Here is a 20095-nt window from a genome sequence, read left to right as displayed (position 1 = left end):
CTAGAACCTCGCTGGTACGCAGGGCCGATCTAGAACCCCACGCTCCGGAGGCCGGTGCTCGAGCCCCGTTCGTCCCCTCTGCGAGCGGCCGTGGGACGCGGCGGGCAGGCGGGGGAGCGTCGGCTAAAGCCAGCGGCCCCTTTAAGAGCTGCCCCGTCTCCTTACTCTATGTTTACATAACACAGCGGGCTGTACCACTGCGGTCCCCGGAGGGGGGGGGAGGGAAAGCCGAGACGGGCGGCTAAAGGGTGACTCCCTCCCCCCGCCCGCGGGCAGCGCGTGGGTTGGGGGGGAGGCGACGGGGAGGTGGGCCAGCCACAACGCTGCACTCCCCCCCCCCGCCGCGTGATGCGAGTTGGTATCTCCCCCCTCCCCTTCGGCATTAGTGGCTGTTGTCGGGCGCTCGCGGGCTCAGTGCGGGGCGCAGCGCGGAGCCGGCTCCGGTCTCCCCCCTTCGCCTCCCGATGGGATTGTAGCGGCGACGGCAGCAGCAGCGGCCCCATGTTTTCCCCCAGCCAGGAGGAGCACTGCGCCCCCAACAAGGAGCCCGTCAAGTACGGGGAGCTGGTGGTGCTGGGGTGAGTGGGGGGGGGGGGGTCAGCCCCCGAGGGGACGGCCGGGGGGGGACATCCGAGGGGGCGGGGCAGGGCAGTGAGTGGGATCCTGAGGGGAGAAGGGCGGGGGCGGGATCCTGAGGGGCAGCTCGGTGGGCGAGCTGAGGGGGGAATCGCGGAGTGGGGGAGCGGGTTCCTGACCGCGCGCGCGGCGGGGGGGGGGAGAGTCGGGGGGGGGTTAAACGCCTCAGGGAGGGAATCTGTGAGTGGGGGGGGAATGAGGATCAGGTCCCCGTGAGGACGCTGAGGGGGATCGCGATGCTGAGGGGGAGACGCCGCGGGGGGGATTCCCCCTTCGCCCCCCGCCCTCCGGGGGATGGCGCAGGGATCTTTGTCTCCTGTTGGGCTGTGAAGGTGAAACTCTAGGGGGTAGGAAGCTTCCCCCACCCCGTGCCCCAGCTCTGGGCTGCTCCTGGGGGGACGGGGGGAGCGTCCCTCTTCCCCTGGCGGCGGGGGGAGCTGGATGTGCGGGTGAGGGGAACGCTTCCCGGCTCGCCTGGGGGATGATCTCTACGGGCAGGGCTGGCTCTGGTGTTGCCCTGGTGTTGCTGCTGGGCTGGTGCATTGCCTCTTCCTGCTCCAGATCCGAGGCACAACTTCCATTGGAGTGTGTGTGTGTGTGTAAGTGATCCGTGCCCCCGCGTAACTAAAGCGCATGCAGTTCCCCAGGAGCTGGCAGCCTCTCAGTCTGTCGGTCTGTCTCCTATTAGCCTAATGCGGATTTGTGGGACGGATTTACACGTCCAGCTTGGCTCAGGCAAGGGCCTGCTATGGATGGTTGGGGATCGTGACTGAGCTGGTTCCATGGACCCTGTTTCTCAGGGGAGCTGGCCACCGTGTGCTGAGCTGTGGGGCCTGCACTGCTGGGAAGGTAGCAGCATGTTTGTGTCCCCATGGCACTGGAGCTGCTGTAGATGGCACCCGAGCAAAGCTAGCTCTCCCTCAGCAAACACGCAAAGTTCCTAAGCATGCAGCATGACGAGTGCAAAGATATACACCTCCCCACCCCTACACCAAAGTTCCTAAACACTGATTATGGAGTGTGCGAAGAGATCGTGCTTACCTTTCTCTGTGCAATCTGCAGTTCGTAGGTGGAGATTGCATGTAATCATTACACTTCAACAGTTAAAAGCTTTCCTTCATCTGCTTAGATTTTCTAGTGGCATCTTTGTTCATGTGATAGACTTTGTCCCTCTCTTCCAGATTGCAGGGGAGATGATGAAATTAGGGGAGGAGGAAGAGGCATTTACTTACATTCAGATTCGTAGTGGAAATGTTTATTTTTTCAGCTTGATATGGATCTTAAAGTAATCTGCTTGGTATTAATGTTCCTGCCCTGCTGTTAGAGCTTGAAGCTTTTCTGTTGAACATCATAGAAGCTACTGATGAACATAAGGCATGTAAGCCTTATTCACTGAGTGCCCCAGAGAACCCTCTAAGATGCATAAGTTTACAGTTATAAAAATTAAATGCATGTTCAGCAAAGGGGGAACATTTTTAGCAAATAAATACATAAAGTTTTAAAACTGACTATGAGGCAGAGTTCCTGAACAATTACAGTATTAATAACTTGCCTCCCCCACTACAAATATGTTAAATGCTTACTAGAATGAAGTAGAAAGCCTTAATCATTTTTAGACTATCGCTTATGAAAAGCAATTAATTGGATTTTAAAATCCAACAGAAAGGAAAAGCCTTTTAATCTTGCTCTTGTAAGTGTCTGTATGTCCTATGGGGTGGTTTTTAAAGTGATACGAAATGCATGTATGGCGACAAGAATAATATAGCAAGACATAGTTACTATGGAGTGGAGTTCAGAAGTGAGCTATAGTTCACGAAAGCTTATGCTCAAATAAATTGGTTAGTCTCTAAGGTGCCACAAGCATTCCTTTTCTTACTGCTGTAAATGCAATTACTAATCTTTGAAAAGTGTAAATTGTAGAAAAGCTGTTTATTTCAGCAGTTTCAGTTGAAAAAATCCTTGTCTAGCTGTTAAGAGCAGGAAAAGGTGTACTGGTAGTGGTGGTGTGGTGAGAATGGAGGATAACTTTAGCTGTGAAACAGTTCGTGTCTCTCACTGTAGAACCATAGTGCAATGTTAAATATTTAATTAAATTATATTGTATAAATTGATGATGTGCTACAGATGCTTTTGTGTCCAGCTGGAAACACATTCCCCTTTCTGCTGCTTTGCTATATTTAGCAGTATTTGAGGAGTGCATAAATGTAAAACATTTGGCTCTGAACTTAATTCGGTAGATTCTGTTCTGCTTTTTAAATAATAAAATGTGATCATCTTATTGATTGATATAAGCAAATGTCTCCTTCTTTAGTGCCATGCATTTATATTTAATATGAAACTTATAGTAATGAGATTTTCAGTAAACATAAAATTGGTTTGAATAGGTTAGGACACATCCTGTTTTCTGCTTTCCAAATGTTCTGAGGTGTTTCTGTACAAACTGAACATTCTTATGCCCTTTTTACAAGATGCTAACATCTATGCACTACATTGATTCTAATGTAACAAGGGCCTGTCCACACAACAGAATTTACTCAGGTGTGTAACTCTTCTAATGTGGTAGTGCCTCAGCTGTGTCTTGGCATGTTTAGATTTGCCTTTGTTGACTACTTCAAACCATGTTAAAACACATCAATGTTATTTAGTAGACTAATGGTGTGGGGATGGGACAAAGCTAGGAAACAAAATTACTCCATTGTGTACATGTTCCATTTTGTCAGAGTTTAAGGCACTAAATTATGAATATATAATATGCTGCATACCCATCTCACCCCACCTCAAATTGAGAACACTTGCTCACTATAAGTAGTGCCATAAATAGCATAAAGCTGTATTTTCTTTTTTTCCAATCACAGTGCTGAATCACTGCTGGGAACTCTCAGAACAGTTTGAACATCTGTTCAGCATTCTGAAAAAGTAGGCAGAATAACCTTTGAATTTTCCTATTCCCTTTGTATGAAATGGAAGAATTCCAGGTAACAAGGTTTTGAATGAGAGAATCTCATTTTTGGAGGATTAGGTTTAACACCTCCAAATGACAAAAAAGTGAAGTATCAGAAGTGTAACTCTCCTTGTGGCAATTGCTTAATTAAGAGGAATAAAATGACCTGTTTAACCGGTAAAATCTTAAATATTCTTTCGGTTTTAATGGTTACAATGCTATTTAAACAGCTTAAATAGAAAAAATTGATGTTATGCATATTGGGTCAAACCTATGGGCCATCTAGCTCAGTATCCTGTGTCTGACAGTGGTCAGTGCCAGATGCTTCAGAGGGAATAGAAAACAGGGCAACAACTGATCCATCAGTTGTTATCCTCTTGCGGTTTCAGAGGTTTAGGGACATCCAGAACGTGGAGTTGCATGTCCCTGACCATCTTGGCTAGTAGCCATTGATGGACTTATCTTCCATTAACTTATCTAATGCTTTTTTGAACTCAGTTATATTTTTGGCCTTCACCGCATCACCTGGCAATGAGTTCCGCAGGCTGGTTAACTTTCTTCATTCATGAGTGCTCTAAGACTGGTTTAAATTAGGTGACCATAAACTGATATTGTGTAGTGAAGCTAACTTGCTCCGCAAACCATTGCATATAATCCTTATATTAAGAAAATAAATTTCCCCTACCCCCACCTCTGCTCACCTTACATTTAATAGTGTTATGAACTAGGTTGTGTTCTACATATGAATTAAAACTAACAATCAAAGACAAATATTCCACTGGGAAAACTATAAGTAACACCAAAAGTTGAACGTTATTGGAGACTGTACCTACCGATTATCTGTGTTTCCTTGTCAGCCTGTTAATGTGATCATGGGGTAAGCCTTTGCGGGGGAGGGATAGCTGAGTGGTTTGAGCATTGGCCTGCTAAACCCGGGGTTGTGAGTTCAATCCTTGAGGGGGCCATTTAGGGATCTGGGCTAAAAATTGGGGATAGGTCCTGCTTTGAGCAGAGGGTTGGACTAGATGATCCCCTGAGGTCCCTTCCAACCCTGATATTCTGTGATTCTAAGTCACTTGGATCAAGTCACCCCTTAACCTTCTCTTTGGTAAACTAAATAGATTGAGCTCCTGGAGTCTGTCACTATAAGGCATGTTTTGTAATCCTTTAATCATTCTCATCGCTCTTCTCTGAACCCTCCCCAATTTATTAACATCCTTGTTGAATTGTGGATGCCAGAGCCAGTGCCAGATACAAGTAATATAATCTCCCAACTCCTACTTGATATTCTCCTGTTTATATATCCAAGGTTCACATTAGCCCCTTTGTCCACAGCATCGCACTGGGAGCTCATGTTCAACTGGTTATTCACCATGATCCCCATATCTTTTTTTCAGAGTCACGTTTTTCAGGATAGAGCCCCCCATCCTGTAAGTAGGGCCAGTGTTTTTTGTTCATAGACCTAAGTTAACTATTTATTTTATTTATTTATAAAAAACTCATTACAGCTGTTGTTTCAGGTATTGGCCTACACTTCTTTCGTGTCTTAATAGTGCTTTCCATCAGTAGTTCTCAAAGAACTTTATAGAGAAGCTAAGTATCATTATCCCCATTTTACAGTTGTGGAAACTGAGGCAGAGAGAAGACGTGACTTGTTCAAGGTGACTGGTAAAACCAGGAATAGGCAGGAGGTTTAAAACAAATAAAAGGAAGTACTTCTTCACACAATGCACAGTCAACCTGTGGAACTCGTTACCAGGGGCTTTTGTGAAGGCCAAAACTATAGCAGGGTTCAAAAAAGAGCTAGGTAAGTTCATGGAGAATAGGTCCATGAATGGTTATTAGCCAGGATAGTCAGGTCTGCAGCCCCATGCTCTAGGTAGGGATGTAAAGATTATTTAAAAAGTTTACTGTTTAAATGATTAAAAATATTTCATTTAAATGGTAAACCGATTAAAGGGCCGGTCCCCCGGCGGTGCGGCTGGGGCGGTGCTGTTCCAATGGCTGGGGCCCCTCTGGGTGGTGCAGGGCCGGCTGGGGCCATTCTGGGTGGCATGGGGGTTAACGGTTAAGGCGGGTTAACCGGTAAGCCTAATGCTTACCGGTTAACCTTTTACATCCCTATCTCTAGGTCAGTGGTTCTCAACCATGTACCTGAGGCTACACAGAGGTCTTCCGGGGACTACTCAACTCATTTAGATCAGTGTTTATCAACCTGGGGATTGTGGAATGGGTTTAGAGGGGCCGCAAGTGCAGGGAAGCGCTAGGGGGTAGGAAGCAGGGCAATTGTCCAGGGCCCCATGCCACAGGGGGCCTCGCGAAGCTAAGTTACATGTTTCAGCCCTGGGTGGCAGGGCTTGGGCTTCAGACAACTATCGCAATGGAATGTAAGTACAATATTCCAGTCGATTTATTTTATAATTCTATGGCAAAAATGAGAAAGAAAGCAACTTTTCAGTAATAGTGTGCTGTGACACTTTTGTGTGTTTTATGTCTGATTTTGTAAGCAAGTATTTTTAAGTAAGGTGAAACTTGGGGAACACAAGACAAATCCAACTTCTGAACGGGGTACCGTAGTTTGAAAAGATTGAGAAACACTGCTCTAAGTGCCCCTGGTCTCTGATTGCCAGAAGCTAGGAATGGATGACAAGGTATGGATCACTCGATTGCCTGTTCTGTTCATTCCCTCCAAAGCACCTGGCATTGGCTACTGTTGGAAGACAGGATACTAGGTTAGATGGACTATTGGTTTGACCAAGTATGGCTGGCCTTATGTTCTTATGTCATTTTCAGGAATAGAACCCAGGTCTCCTGAGTCCCAGTCAACATGCTATCCACTAGACTACACAGCCTCCAAACTCTTCTTTACTGGCTGGGTACTTAATAAAAAATGGTTTTGAGCATAATTCTGTGGCAAGTGGTGGATTCTGCAGCAAATGTTGTGACCACGGACTGCGTGGGACCTTGTTATTAGTTAAAACTTCAGCCTCATCGTGTGTTGTGTGATGCTTTTTTGCTTCATCGCTTGACTCTTTTTCTATACACTTTTTACCTCTGTAGAACAGAATATATGGCATAGATGCCTTTCCTGAAACTTTGTATTCGAGCAGCTCAGGTTCTGCTATCAGGTCTCATTTAATAGATCACCGTAGGTTTCACATAAGAACCGTTCTCTGGCAAATGTCATGGTGGTCAATGGCTTCAACGTGTTTTACTTATTGCTTACTATATTGGTGAAGAGAAGAGTGTACATAGTTGGTTTGTTCAAAAGTCACAGCTGGAAGGACTCAGTTCTGCAGAAGCTGCTTTTCTTTTATTTGTTACTAGCAGTAGGGTCATTGAGATCTTTGTGGGTGGGCACTTCGTGGAAATAGTTTATTATGTGGAGGCATGTTCCATAAACTATACAGGTTAAGAAGACATGGTCCTTGTCCCCTCAAAAGCTTTCAGTGGAATTACTCAGATACCATAGTGGTGGGCATGATACCTAAATAGAACTCTCTAGACATGATGCAACAAAGTGTGTCGTAAAACAGTAGGGAGTGGCTAAAGGAAGGATGACAGTTGCAGCAATAAGACTACATGGTTACTTAGCAAAAGCTAGCATGCAGCATGATAGAGCAAAAGTTTTTTTTTTTTTAAACTTAGTATAAACAAAATATAGTTTTAACTTGGTTCTTGTAGGTGTCATAGGAATAGGACAGAATTTTGCTGTATGCCTTATTTTTTGGCTCTCTTAGAACCTTGGTCTGTGCCTAACAGCTGACCTTATTAATTGCATTGCCACATCAGTATAAAATCCCAGCTAGTGACATAAAATAACATCAATCACTTCAGGCTGATTTACTTGTTACAAGAATATATGTGGATTTTAACTTCCAGCAAAACGTCAAACACCTTGCATGTTTAATACTTGCTAGAAAATGAAGTTGGATGCACTCCAAAAGTAAACTCTAATTCTGCGCCTCCTCACCCCTCCCCGTCCAGGGGAATGTACAGCCGGCAAGCCCATCACACATAGGGAAGCAGAATAAATTCTGTATTTGGAAAGAAAAAGGAAGACATAGTCTGCATTCACTCAGAAGAAAACAAGTCTGACAAACTTATTTTCTGGGTTCCTTGCCTTCCTATTTACTGCACTCTAGGTAAAGAGCCAAAGTGCTTATCTTTTTGTCGGTAAGGTCAGTGGTGCACAGCCTTCTGCATTCAACTGGACTTCATAAATGTATGGATACTGTAGGAATCCACTGGACTCCACTGAAAAGTGATGAGAACAGGCATACTGTCGGAATCCTAGCGTCCATTAAGTCTTGAAGCAAAGCACAAAACTTTTGACGTCCCAGTGATCCTTTGCCCCCAATTCCTATGAGCATAGGGAGTGTTATGGAAGTGATACTTAGCTAAGATGGTGGGGAAGGTGCATTTTGATATCTTCCCACTGGCAGGCTTGTGCAGAGTTCATTACTCTGGAAAGGCCTGGCTTCCCATTTCTTGTCTGGAGACTGCCATTGGTAGGCCTAGTGGAGAGAGGCAGAGGCTTCTCTTGGAGGTCTTGTAGGAAATCTTGATTGGTTGGGAGAAGGGAGGCAAATCTCTCTTGCGTTGTAGAGAAAGCTCAAGTTTGTTGACATGGTCATCCCTACAGTGGCCTGTTAGAAGAAGCCTGCAGCAGGGATTCGGAAAGCCTTAATGTAGGGATCAGAGTGGTCTTACGGTATGTGCATGTGGTCAAACACTTGCTCCCTCCTTCAACCCTCAAACAAAACTAGATCAAAAGCATTGTGCCCTTAATTAGTAGCAAACCTCCCCAAATAGTAGACTAGTATACAATGACTGATATTTGTCAGATGGGTGAGAGGCAAGCAAATCCATCTCTCATCTATGCTGACCTCTTCAGAATAAACACCCTTCCCCTGGAGCCTTAATGGCAGTTGAGGACCAGTTTTTGGCTGTGGTGTCTTAAGATATTCTAAAAAGACTTATTTAAATATGTCTTGACACAATGACACATTTTCTATAGCTATGTCTCCGCTAGGATTTTAACAGGTTTTAAACTCATTTTTTTTTCCTGGTGTAGACAAGGCAAGTTGGAGGTTTAAACATTAGCTTATAGACCTAACAACCCTTAGGATTTACCTTTACCCAGCTAACGAGTTAAACCTATAGTTTACTTTGTCTACATTAGGGTTTTAACACTTTGTTAGTTAACACGTCAGCTAATGCATACGAAAACTATGTAGACAGCACTTTGAAGTTAAGCCTTGGGCTCTGAAGCCAGGAGGAGGGCTTCAGAGCCCAAGCTTGAGCCTTAGCTGTAACTTCAAAGGACTGGCTACACAGCTATATTAGGTCACTAGTGTGAGCCCAGCTAACCCAAGTCTGTTGACCCAGGCCATGTTTTTGGTTGTTTCTTGATAATCTGGATGGGGTGGGGGAATCTGGGGCTCTGCTATTTGTCATGGAAGCACACTTGCAACTTTTACTAAATGATCCACAATTGTTAGACTATGATGGGAGATATGCATCATTCAGCTAAAAGAAATTTTTAAAAATTGCCCAGTGCAGACTCAATGTCAACTTTTTTGAAATACATTTCACGGTCAAAATGGATGTTGAAGTACCTCAGCACACTGAGGGATTTATGTTAATAAAATGGCTGTTTGAGGTAAGTTGGCTCTTGGTTAGGCATGAACTAATCATGTCACACTTTTGTAAATAGAAAAGGAGTACTTGTGGCACCTTAGAGACTAACCAATTTATGTTGCTCATGAAAGCTTATGCTCAAATAAATTGGTTAGTCTCTAAGGTGCCACAAGTCCTCCTTTTCTTTTTGCGGATACAGACTAACACGGCTGCTACTCTGAAACTTTTGTAAATGTGACTGTTTCTTGGTAGCAATGGCTACGTGTTTTTTTTTTCCTGGGGGAAAGCAGTGAGGAAATCCTCCTTTTTATTTGTACTGATAGAAGTGGTTTATTGCTGACTTCCGTTTTCACAGTCCTGACTGTTGTGGCACTTGGGCACATCACATGTCTTGACTGACTTTAGATAACGATTAATATGCTTTATGAAGAGTGAACTGGTCACGTGTATTCATTTGGCACGGGAAAGGTTCTGATACATTACACTGGTGATGGCTAACGCATGGCCTGAGGGCAACATGTGCTCCTATAAGTACTTGGCATTGCAGTAGGAATGGTCTTCTGTTATGTGCAGCATTCTATACAACAGTTATACCTCAGCTGTAGCAGTCATCTATCTGTACAACTGGCTGCTTCGGTGTCCTCATATTACCATGAGACAAGTATGAAGCTGAAATATGGTGCACCGCCTCCTCAAAGATAATGTGGGAGAGGCAAATGAACAGGCAAGTGAGGAGAAGTTAAGTAGTGACTGATGTACAATATGTGTTAGAGGGAAGAAGGCCAAGAAATAATGTGGTCTGGTACCTCAGTGCTGTGATTTCAACTGTTTAATCACTGTTGTATTTAAACCACTCTTGCAAAATTCTAGTTGCTAAAGGCAGGAAATTTTTTGCCATGATATCCATCCTCTTTCCCCCACCCCCTATGAAACAAAGAATCAAGTAAAATGCTGTCCCTTAGTTGATAAACTTCCTGACAATTTTACAAGACTATTGTTCATATTAAAATGGCAGTGATGTGTGTTTAGAAGGCTTGAAATTTAACTTCCAGTCTGATGGGCTTATACTCCAGTTTATTTCAAAATCTAGTAAGTTGGTACATTCTGTCATGAAATAAGTTATTCTTTCAACTGGGCATACTTTCAGTGCTGGCTAATGAGCAGGTAGATTTAACAGATGAATTGCTTCCCTTTAGGGCATATAAATGTCACCACAGATGACAGAGGTACTGACTGTGAAGACCATTAGTTACTGTAAGAAACTAAACAAACTGAAGTGCATTAATAAAGGTTGAAATCTCTTGTTACATATTATAAATAAACTAGAGACCAAATGTGCAGATTCTTTTCTATATGTTCTGTTTAGTTTGGGCACAGAAGTTAATGGGCTGAAACTTTCATTTAAGCACAGCTGCATTCTTTCACATAGAGCAGCTTGACTTTATTTTGACTCACTAACTTAAGCATTGACTTATTGAAATCATAAATATACAGTAATTAATCTCCTGTCTCAATGGGAATTCTCCTTTCATAGATGAGATTGTATTATTGAAAAGGATGTTAGCAACTGAAACTCTTTCCTCCTTGCATGTCTTATACCACGAATCCATCACTTTGGAATAGATGGATATTTTTATGTTTAAACCTCATGGGCAGATTGGCCAATAAGGTACTGTTGTGCCTCAAACCACATTGTCCTCCTTTCCAGTTTGTTCTACCTCCAGCAGAAAGTAGCTGCAACTTTCAGGGTACTATAAAAAAGGTGCGCTCCTACTCTTCTTGAGAAGACTGAATGTGAGGGAATCTTTCAGACAGGATTTGGGAATCCTTGTGGCAATTACATCTTCATTCCTCTGCAAGTTCTCACATCTAAAACTTGCTGTTCTGAATAGGAAGGTAGAATGGTTTCTCTGGTCACTATGAAGTGAGAGCTCTGTCTCTGGCTTCTGTCCTCCTTTCTCTTAACGTGTGTGTGTGTGTGTGTGTGGGTAGTATAAGGCAGTTGGTTTTCAGTTTCTGGGAATATTCCCAGGTTAGTCTTTGCTTTGTTTTTTTCATCCTGCTTTTAAGAAGAATGTACAGATTTTATCCTTAATCCTGTCTGGGTTAATGAGAACAGTAAATCTGAATCTTGAAAGGGGCTCTTAACCATCACTAACAAGCCAGTTATTTTGGAACTGTGACCTTGCATTTAGAGAACTAAAAATTTAAGGAAAAAAAGTTACAGGTTTTTGATCTTCAGCATCCTCTGATACTGGCTGTGGATGCAATGTCCTCTTCTCACAAGGCAAATTCTACAGTCTGTTTTCACAGTCTTGTTGGACAACTTAAAAGTTCTATGCCCTTGGCCTGATTCACTTTTTTAGGGGAACTAAGACATACAACTCCCATTGATGTCAGCCAGCCCTAATTGCCACTGAAATTCTGAAATCTTCCTCACTTGGCCTACATAGTAGTTAATGCTCCTATGATCTAAGGAGGGCTAAACACCCCTTTCTTAGAAGCACTTGAAAGATGTGATACACTCCTTTCCCTTACACTCAGGGGCTGAATATGCTATCTTTGCAGCATTTTCATCCCTTATTGGTTATGGGAGAAAAAGGGACTTCTGATTCTGCTTCCGGCATCACCTCTAATATGCTAGCACAAAATCCTGCAATTAGACTGCTGACCCAGCCCTGCCTTATCTCCCTCTACAGTTGCATAATCAAACCTCCAGCTGCTTAGGCACTCAAGCATGTATCTACTCTCCTACCAGTTTTGTGAACTGGCTGCACAAAGGACCCAGTATAATGTTTTAAATGTCTTTCCATGCAAGGATCTCAAGGCACATTCCAGGAAAATCACAAAAGGTCAAACACCACTCCACTCCTCCATAAGAAAACACAGGCTGTAAACCATTTCAGGGGTGTAATGTAATCAGGTTTCTGACTCCATAAAGTAGGAGGGCAAAGCTTGAGTAACTTATATGCATCAGAACTCTCCTCCATAGAATTAAAATTGTGTAATGGGTCTCTGTCAGTGTACTGCTATTTAGAATATAAAACTTCTTTTAGGGCAGGAGGACAATTACACATGGCCTTACTGTACTAGAAATTATTTAAAGCCATCATGTTCGGAAGTGATTGGTTTGCTTTAACAGAGTGTTATTTTTACAGTCTGGTCCCTGTATATATTCAGGGAGTCCTGGCAAAAATAAGCTTTCACTACTCCTGTTGGCATTGCAGAGTGAACACAGGCAGGGAGAAGGAAGCTGGATTCTAGTGTTAGCCAAATTCCATTTGCAGAATCTTTATTCAGCCCCAGGCCAGAAAGAACATAGTCTAGCTTCCAAGTTTCAAGCAGAGTTTTCAGGGTTGGCAGTTGCGCGCAAAAAAAGAAGAAGAAGAAAAAAAGGCCGTCTCAGTTACTTGTAAACCGAGCATGTCTGACATGAAAGTAGCTGAGCCCGTGAACATGGCACCCCGTGATGGAATACTATAGGCGCAGAACTGTATTTTATGAAACTCAATTTGGGTTCAGTTAGTAGTGTTTAAAAAAAAAAAATGTAGTTGTTGTTACCAACTAATAATCATTTGGAGGATACTTGCATATAATCCTGTGTTGTGTTAACTCTTAGACATTAAATATGATGTATTGGTGGTAATAGCCATTCATCCATTGGAAAGCCTGAGCTCAATCATAGGGTTAGAAGGGACCACAAGGATCATTTAGTCTACCCCCCTGCCAACATGCTGGATTTGTTGTGTCTAAACCATCCAAGACACATGGCTATTCAGCCTCCTTTTGAAAACCTCCAGTGAAGAAGCTTCCAAAACCTCCTGAGGCAGTCTGTTCCATTGACCTACTGTTCTTACAGTTAGGAAGGTTTTTTTGAGATTTAATCTAAATCTGCTATGCTGTAGTATAGTTTGAACCCATTGCCTCTTGTCTTCTGTGGCAAAAGAGAACAACTTTTTTCCTTTTTTTTTTTTTATGGCAGTCTTTCATAGACCGCTATCATATCCTCCCCCTTAATCTCTTTTCCAAACGAAACATACCCAGGTCCTTAAGCCTTTGCTCATATGTCTTGCATTCCATCCCTTTGATCATCCTTGACGCTCCCCTCTGGATATTTTCCAGTTTCTCTACATCCTTTCTATACATTGGTGACCAAAATTGGACACAGTACTCCAGCTGCGGCCTAACCAGTACCGAGTAGAGCAGTACTCTTACCTTCCATGACTTGCATGCTGTGCCTTTGTTAATGCAACCTGAAATTACATTTGCCTTTTTTTTTTTTTTTTTTCGCAACAGCCTCACATTTGCTGACTCATCTTGAGGTTGTGATCCACCGCAACTCCCAGATCCTTTTCAACAGTGCTGTTGCCAATCCAGTCTCTCCCCCGCCCCCCATTCTGTATTTGTGCATTTGGGTTTTCTTCCTGAAGTGGAGCACCTTTCATTTGTCTTTGTTGAATTTCATTTTGTTGTCTATAGCCTAGCTCTCCAATGTATCAAGATCCCTCCAAATTTTAGCTCTAGCCTCAAAAGTATTGGCAACCCCCCCCGATCTTTGTCTCATCTGCATACTTGATCAGTGTGCTCTCTCTAGCTATATCCAGGTTATTAATAAAGATATTAAACCACACCTGACCCAGAACAGATCCCTATGGAACCCCACTTGAGTCCTCCCTCCAATCTGACATCATTCCATCAGTAGTTATTCTTTGTTTGCAGTTGTTTAACCAATTATGTATCCACTTAATGGTACTTCTGTCAAGCCTGCATGTCTCCATCTGGCTTATCAGAATGTCATGTGGGACTGTGTCAAAAGCCTTGCTGAGGTCCAGGTATATTATGTCCGTTGCATTCCCCCATCCACCAAATCAGTTATCCTGTCCAAGAAGGAAATTAAGCTCGTTTGGCATGATTTGTTCATGGTAAATCCATGCTGGCTGCTAGTGAATACCCCTTCATCCTCCAGGTATTCACAAATTGAATGTTTTATACATTGCTCTAGTAGCTTTCCAGGAATTGAAGTCAGGCTGACTGGTCTATAATTTCATGGCCCCTCCTTTCCCCCCCTTTTAAAGATGTCAGTACATTAGCCCTTCTTCTGTCATTCATGAGTTTGTAAATATTCTTGCCAGTGGCATCGAGATTTTTTTTTTCAGGTAATTCCTGCAGTACCCTCGGGTGAATAGCATCTGGCCCCACTGATTTGAATATATTCAGATTAGTCAGAAGATCTCTAACATGTTCTTTACTTACCCTGATTTGTACACCCTCCCCTTTATTGTCTGTGGTAACTTTGCTAGTCGTCAGGTCACATGTTTTTTGTGAGAAGACAAGCAAAGTAGGCACTGAGCAGCTCTGCTTTCCTATTGTCTTCCATTATTAGCTCATCTTCTCCATTGAGCAGTGGACCCGCACTGTCTTTGATATTTTTTGTTTGTCTGACATATTAAGTCATTCTTTGCCTTGGCTTTTGTGATTTTTTTTGTCCCTACAGACTTGTGCTGTTCCCATGTATACTCCCTGGCTACATGCCCCTCCTTCTACATTGGCCTCCTGTGGCTCTTATCTTTCCTCTGCATCAGCATAGCTTAGTGTTGAGCCTCTAGTATTACATCTTTTAAGAACTGCCAGCCCCCTTCAACTCCTTTTCTTCCTAGTTGGTCTTTCCATGAGACCTTGCCTACTATTTTTCTGAGTTTGTTGAAATCCAAGTTTCTGAAGTCCAGTGTCCTTGTTTTGCCTTTCTCATGTCTTCCTTTCCATAGGATTTTCAGTTCTATGTATTAATGAAGTGATCGTTGTCTTTCTGTTTCCCTCTACGCATGTCATAACTCCTAACACACTGTGCTAAACAAAACCCGTCTAAATGATAAGCATGTTTTATGTAGATGTTTTTTAAATGCAGTCTCCCCCCCCTTAAATGTTTGCTGCACCACTTCAGTGTCATACTATATTTAATGCCCTCTCTGTTCATCATTTCCCCTCTTGCCTATGAGTTTTTATGCAGTGTTCTGTTCTTGCGGCCCTTTTTTCATGGAACCTTACTAAAATACGGTGGTAGAGCCTGCAAATAAAGGAAGGAGCAACTGTTTCCCTGGTCACAGCTGTTGGACATAAGTATACTGTGTGGCATAACATGTTTTGCTTGAATAGTGTAAAACTGAAATTGTCCTTTATCTTTGGTTTCCTCCTTTAATTTGCTCCAGCGATCCGTCTATGTGTGCTCTCTGCTCCAACACCAATCCACTCTGCTTCAACTCCTCCCTTTGTCTGATTGAAGCAGGGGGTTTTTATCATGTGACTGGCTTCAGGTGCTTTAATGGGCTTCAGGTGCTTTAATTTATAGAAAACTTTCTTCCCTCTATAGGAAATAAGGCTCCCTTCTGACACTCTCCTGCTGCCCTCTAGCCATGCTGTATCACATATTCTCCCCCTCCCCCCCCATTTGCCCCCTTGCTCAACACCATGGGGTTGGGCTACTTGGGACGAGAGGCAGTGCTGTCGTGATAGGCCATCAGCGTTGCCGTGTTGGCTTCCAGCCCTATGCTGTACCCGGAAATGGAAGGGCTGCAGGGATAGGAACCACCTAGTCACTCTTGCGTTCTTCTCCTTGTTTCTGTGCATCTACTGGAGTGGGCGTGGTCTGTCACGAGGGTAAACCGCCGCCCCAGTAGGTAGTAGCGGAGAGTCTCCATAGCCCATTTTACCGCCAGACATTAGTTTTCAACGACGGCGTACTTTTGTTCCCTGGGGAGGAGTTTCCGGCTGAGGTACAAGATCGGGTGTTCCTCCTCCCCTGCCATCTGTGAAAGGACGGCTCCTAGCCCTACCTCCGAGGCATCTGTTTGTAGGATGAATTCCTTCTTGAAGTCTGGGGCTATGAGTACTGGATGGCAGCGAAGGGCTGTCCTTAAATCTGCAAATGCTCCTTCTGCCGCATCAGACCACTTTACTATCTTGGGGCCTCGAGCCTTTATCAAATCCATCAATGGCCCAGCTCTTGTGGCGAAATGAGGGATGAATCTCTGATAGTATCCTACTATCCCTAGAAATGCTCTGACCTGCTTTTTGTGGACTAGTCGAGGCCAACCTTGTATTGCCTTCACTTTATGCCATTGGGGTTTCACCAAACCTCTCCCTACTACATACCCAAGGTATCTGGCGTCAGCTAGTCCTATCTTGCACTTGAGAGGGTTGGCAGTGAGGTCGGCTTTCGCAGGGCGTCTTGCACCGCTTCTATTTTTCCTAGGTGCATTTCCCAGTCAGGGCAATGGATGACTGTCATCTAGATAGGTGGCGGCATACTTGGCATGGGGTCACAGCAATTTGTCCATAAGTCCTTGGAATGTTGCAGGGACCCCATGGAGTCTGAAAGGGAGGACAGTGTATTGGAACAGGCCATCGGATGTAGAGAAGGCAGTGTTTTTCCTTGGCATTCTTGGCCAGGAGAATTTGCCTATATCCTTTGGTCAGGTCCAGGGTGGTTAGGTTATCGGGCCTTGCCTAATGATCAACTAGCTCATCAATGTGTGGTATCAGAGAGGCATCGAATTGGGATATTTCATTCAACTTCCGGAAGTCGTTGCAAAACCTCAGGGTGCCGTCAGGCTTGGGAACTAGGACGATAGAGCTGGACCACTGGCTTTGGGATTCTTCAGTAACCTCGAGTTCCAGCATTTTCTTCACTTCTGTCCTAATTTCTTCCCTTTTTAGCTTCTGGTATCCGGTACGGTCTTATTGTCACCCTTACTCCGGGCCTGGTGACAGTATGATGTTGGACCACTGTCGTACGGCCCAGCTGAGTACAAAACATGTCCTAGTTCCGTTGGATCATATCAATGACCTCTGTTAGTTGTTTTGGAGTTAACTCAGGAGATATCTTCAGCTGCTCCTGTGGGTCATCTCTCTGGGGTGGAGCTCCCTGAATGACCAGGCACGTCTCTCGGTCACGCCAGGGCTTCAGTAAGTTGATGTGGTAGATTTTCTCTGGCCTTCGGCGGTCTGGTTGTCTGACCTTATAGTCCACCTCCCCCATGGCTTCCACTATCTCATATGGTCCATGTCAACTTTCTGCTGTCAGCACTAGCACCATCACCTGTTTCCCTGGCTGCAATCTCCGTACTTTCACCTGACGGTTGTAATATGTCCGCTGGGCTTCTTGTGCTTTTTCTGAATGTTCTCGTACTATAGGGGCTACTCGAGTTATTCGCTCTCTCATCTGTGTCACGTGCTCAGTGACACTCTTTCCTGAGTTGGATTGTTCTTCCCAATCTTCCTTGGCAATATCTAATGTTCCGTGTGGGTGGCGTCCATATAGTAGTTCAAAGGGAGAGAAACCAGTGGACACCTGGAGGACTTCCCGTATAGCAAACATTAGATATGGTAGAAGGGTATCCCAGTCTTTTCCGTCCTGAGCTACCACCTTCCAGGTCATACTTTTAAGGGTACGGTTAAACCGCTCGACCAGTCCATCTGTTTATGGATGGTAAACTGAGGTCCGTATGGCCTGGATGCAGAGTAGGGTACATAAGTCTTTCTTTAATTTTGACATGAAAGGGGTTCCTTGGTCTGTCAGGATCTCCTTAGGGATGCTACTTTCTTGATTAATATATTGGTGGTTTTTAAATGCAGAACCTGTTTTCATACTCATATCCTACACACTAAACTATTTAATAATTTTAAAATGCCATTTTTTGTGCATTTTTAATTGAATTCCAATTTCCATACAAATGCAGCTTAATACAATCATGAGTAAAAAAAAAAAAAAAAAAAAAAAAAAAACCTCAAATGAATCACCACTTTCTAAAGTAAAAAAATTAAGAATCTGAATAAATATATGTAAAATTATACAATTTCTTAAATAATTGTGTATAGATTGTACTTCCTAGTTAGCAAAAAGTAACAAAATTAGTGTAAAGACCATCTTAGTTACAGATCCACATGTTTTTAATGGTTACCAACCAATGATGGTCAACTTCTCTTTAGGAAAATGAAAACAAAAGCAAAATTAGATTAAAATTTATTTAAATCAAGGTTTCCTGGTTGCTGATTTAAAACTTATTTATATAACTTCTATTTAAATCCATCTACTCTGCCTCCCTTGTAAATTTTGTGTCTCAGTAGAGCGCAAAGGTCCAAACTGTGATTGGAACCCTGTACTAGATACCAACACAGGTAGTAAGAGATTGCAGTCTACATAGAGACTACAAAGAGTGGAAAGGGAAACCAGATACAGAGAATTGAAGTGGCTTTCCAAAGGTTATGTGGATCAGTGGCCCAGTCAGGATTAGAATTCAGTTTTGCTGATTTACTGTCCAGTGCCCTAGTAGCCACTATATCAGCTACCTCCACAAAGTAGTTCCAGGTCTCTGCCTCTTCTCCTGCTCTGTTTTCCCAAATAACATCAGAGTGAAAGTGTCCAGAGTCTGACTTTGCGGTCTGTTGCTTGGAAAAGCTATGAGCCAGGAGTAGAAGTGCTGGAGCTGTTTGTGTGCAGAATCACAAAGATGGACTATAGCTGTTTGCATTTAGAAGATAACTGCAACCATAAGGACTAGGAAAAATAACACTCTTCACTGAAAGTTTTAAATGGTCAAAGTTGACTGCTTAAACACTATTTGTCAGGGAAAGCATCTTGCTTGCTGGTGAATAGGCGAGTACTTAAATTAAGTAACCTGGACTGAACTTTGAGTTAAATGTATTGTCTAGTTGTGTTATGACCTAACTTCACATCAGTCCTATCCACTTCTTGCCCTTCTCCACACTTTCAATCTGTCGTCCTTCCTCCTTTACCCATCAGGCTAGGACTCGGATGTTTCTTGATCTTACATCCCAAAGCACCCAGCCCTTCCATTTCCCATTTGGGCAAAGTGGAATCACAGCTATGCTGGGTACTCTATATAGTCAGACTTACATAAGTGGATGTTAATGCTTCTAATCGAAGTTTTTTGTTTTTTTTAAGTTAGAAGCATAATTAAAATATTACAAGATTTTGGAACCCCCTTTTTTAGTGTAGCAGCGTATTACATACGTTTGTTTTGAAAGTCAATCATTAACTAAAGAGACAAGGTGGGTGGGGTAGTATCTTTTATTGGACCAACTTCTGTTGGTGAGAGAGTCCAGCTTTTGAGCCACAGAAGAGCTCTGTGTGACTCAGAAGCTAGTCTCTCTTACCAACAGAAGTTGATTCAATAAAAGATACTACTGCACCCACCTTGTCTTTCTAATATCGTGGGACCAACCGGGCTACAACTACGCTGCATACAATCATTAATTAAAAGCATGCAGGTTCAAAATCTATTGCCTTGAGCAAACTAATCTTCTCTTGTCCTCTCTGTGTGTGTATTTATTGTACTTTCATTTTTAGAGGGATTTTGCTTATCTGCTATGTTTTGAATGATCAGTAATGGCAAAAGTTACATATCTTTTTTTCCTAAACTATATCAGTACTTAGTTGTCCAAATGCTGGATCAAACAATTTTAGTTGTATTTAAATAGGTACTTGGTGTCTAATGCTCAGATGAATAGCCTTTCTCCTATAGCAAGGTGTGAGTGTGTGTGAGAGAGAGAGATAAAATGGATGGATGGATGGATTCTCTACACACCACTCCAGCACAGGGAATGGCCAGCCAGCTGTCCCAGGTAGAACAAAGGCCTTGCCTTAATACACACATCACCATCCACTAACATTGCTGGCTGCTGTGTGCATTGTGGTGAGTGTCTTAGTTGGTGGTTGACTGAAAACACTGAATAAAACTAGCATCATATTACCCTTAGATTTTTTTTTGTTTCTTTTTGGTGGGAGAAGAGAAGGTGGGTGTCACACATTGCTTGAACAGAATGCTTCATTGTATTGTCTCAGATCCCACATTTACA

General features: G+C 43.3%; 1 protein-coding gene across 1 annotated transcript in view; it reads left to right on the top strand.

Annotated features, from left to right (window-relative positions):
• The first annotated feature begins 375 nt into the window (after positions 1-375).
• The window catches only part of PELI2 (pellino E3 ubiquitin protein ligase family member 2), a 121960-nt gene continuing 102240 nt past the window's right edge, over positions 376-20095 (top strand). Inside the window, exon 1 of the mRNA XM_074957209.1 lies at positions 376-578. Within this exon, the coding sequence (XP_074813310.1) occupies positions 502-578 (77 nt within the window). The 5' untranslated portion in view covers positions 376-501. The remainder of the gene's footprint in view (positions 579-20095) is intronic.

Source organism: Natator depressus, chromosome 6, assembly GCF_965152275.1.
Source record: "Natator depressus isolate rNatDep1 chromosome 6, rNatDep2.hap1, whole genome shotgun sequence".
Lineage (NCBI taxonomy): Eukaryota > Metazoa > Chordata > Testudines > Cheloniidae > Natator > Natator depressus.
The sequence above is the reverse complement of the archived record's forward strand: the minus strand, read 5'-3'. Positions and strand labels throughout refer to the sequence as shown.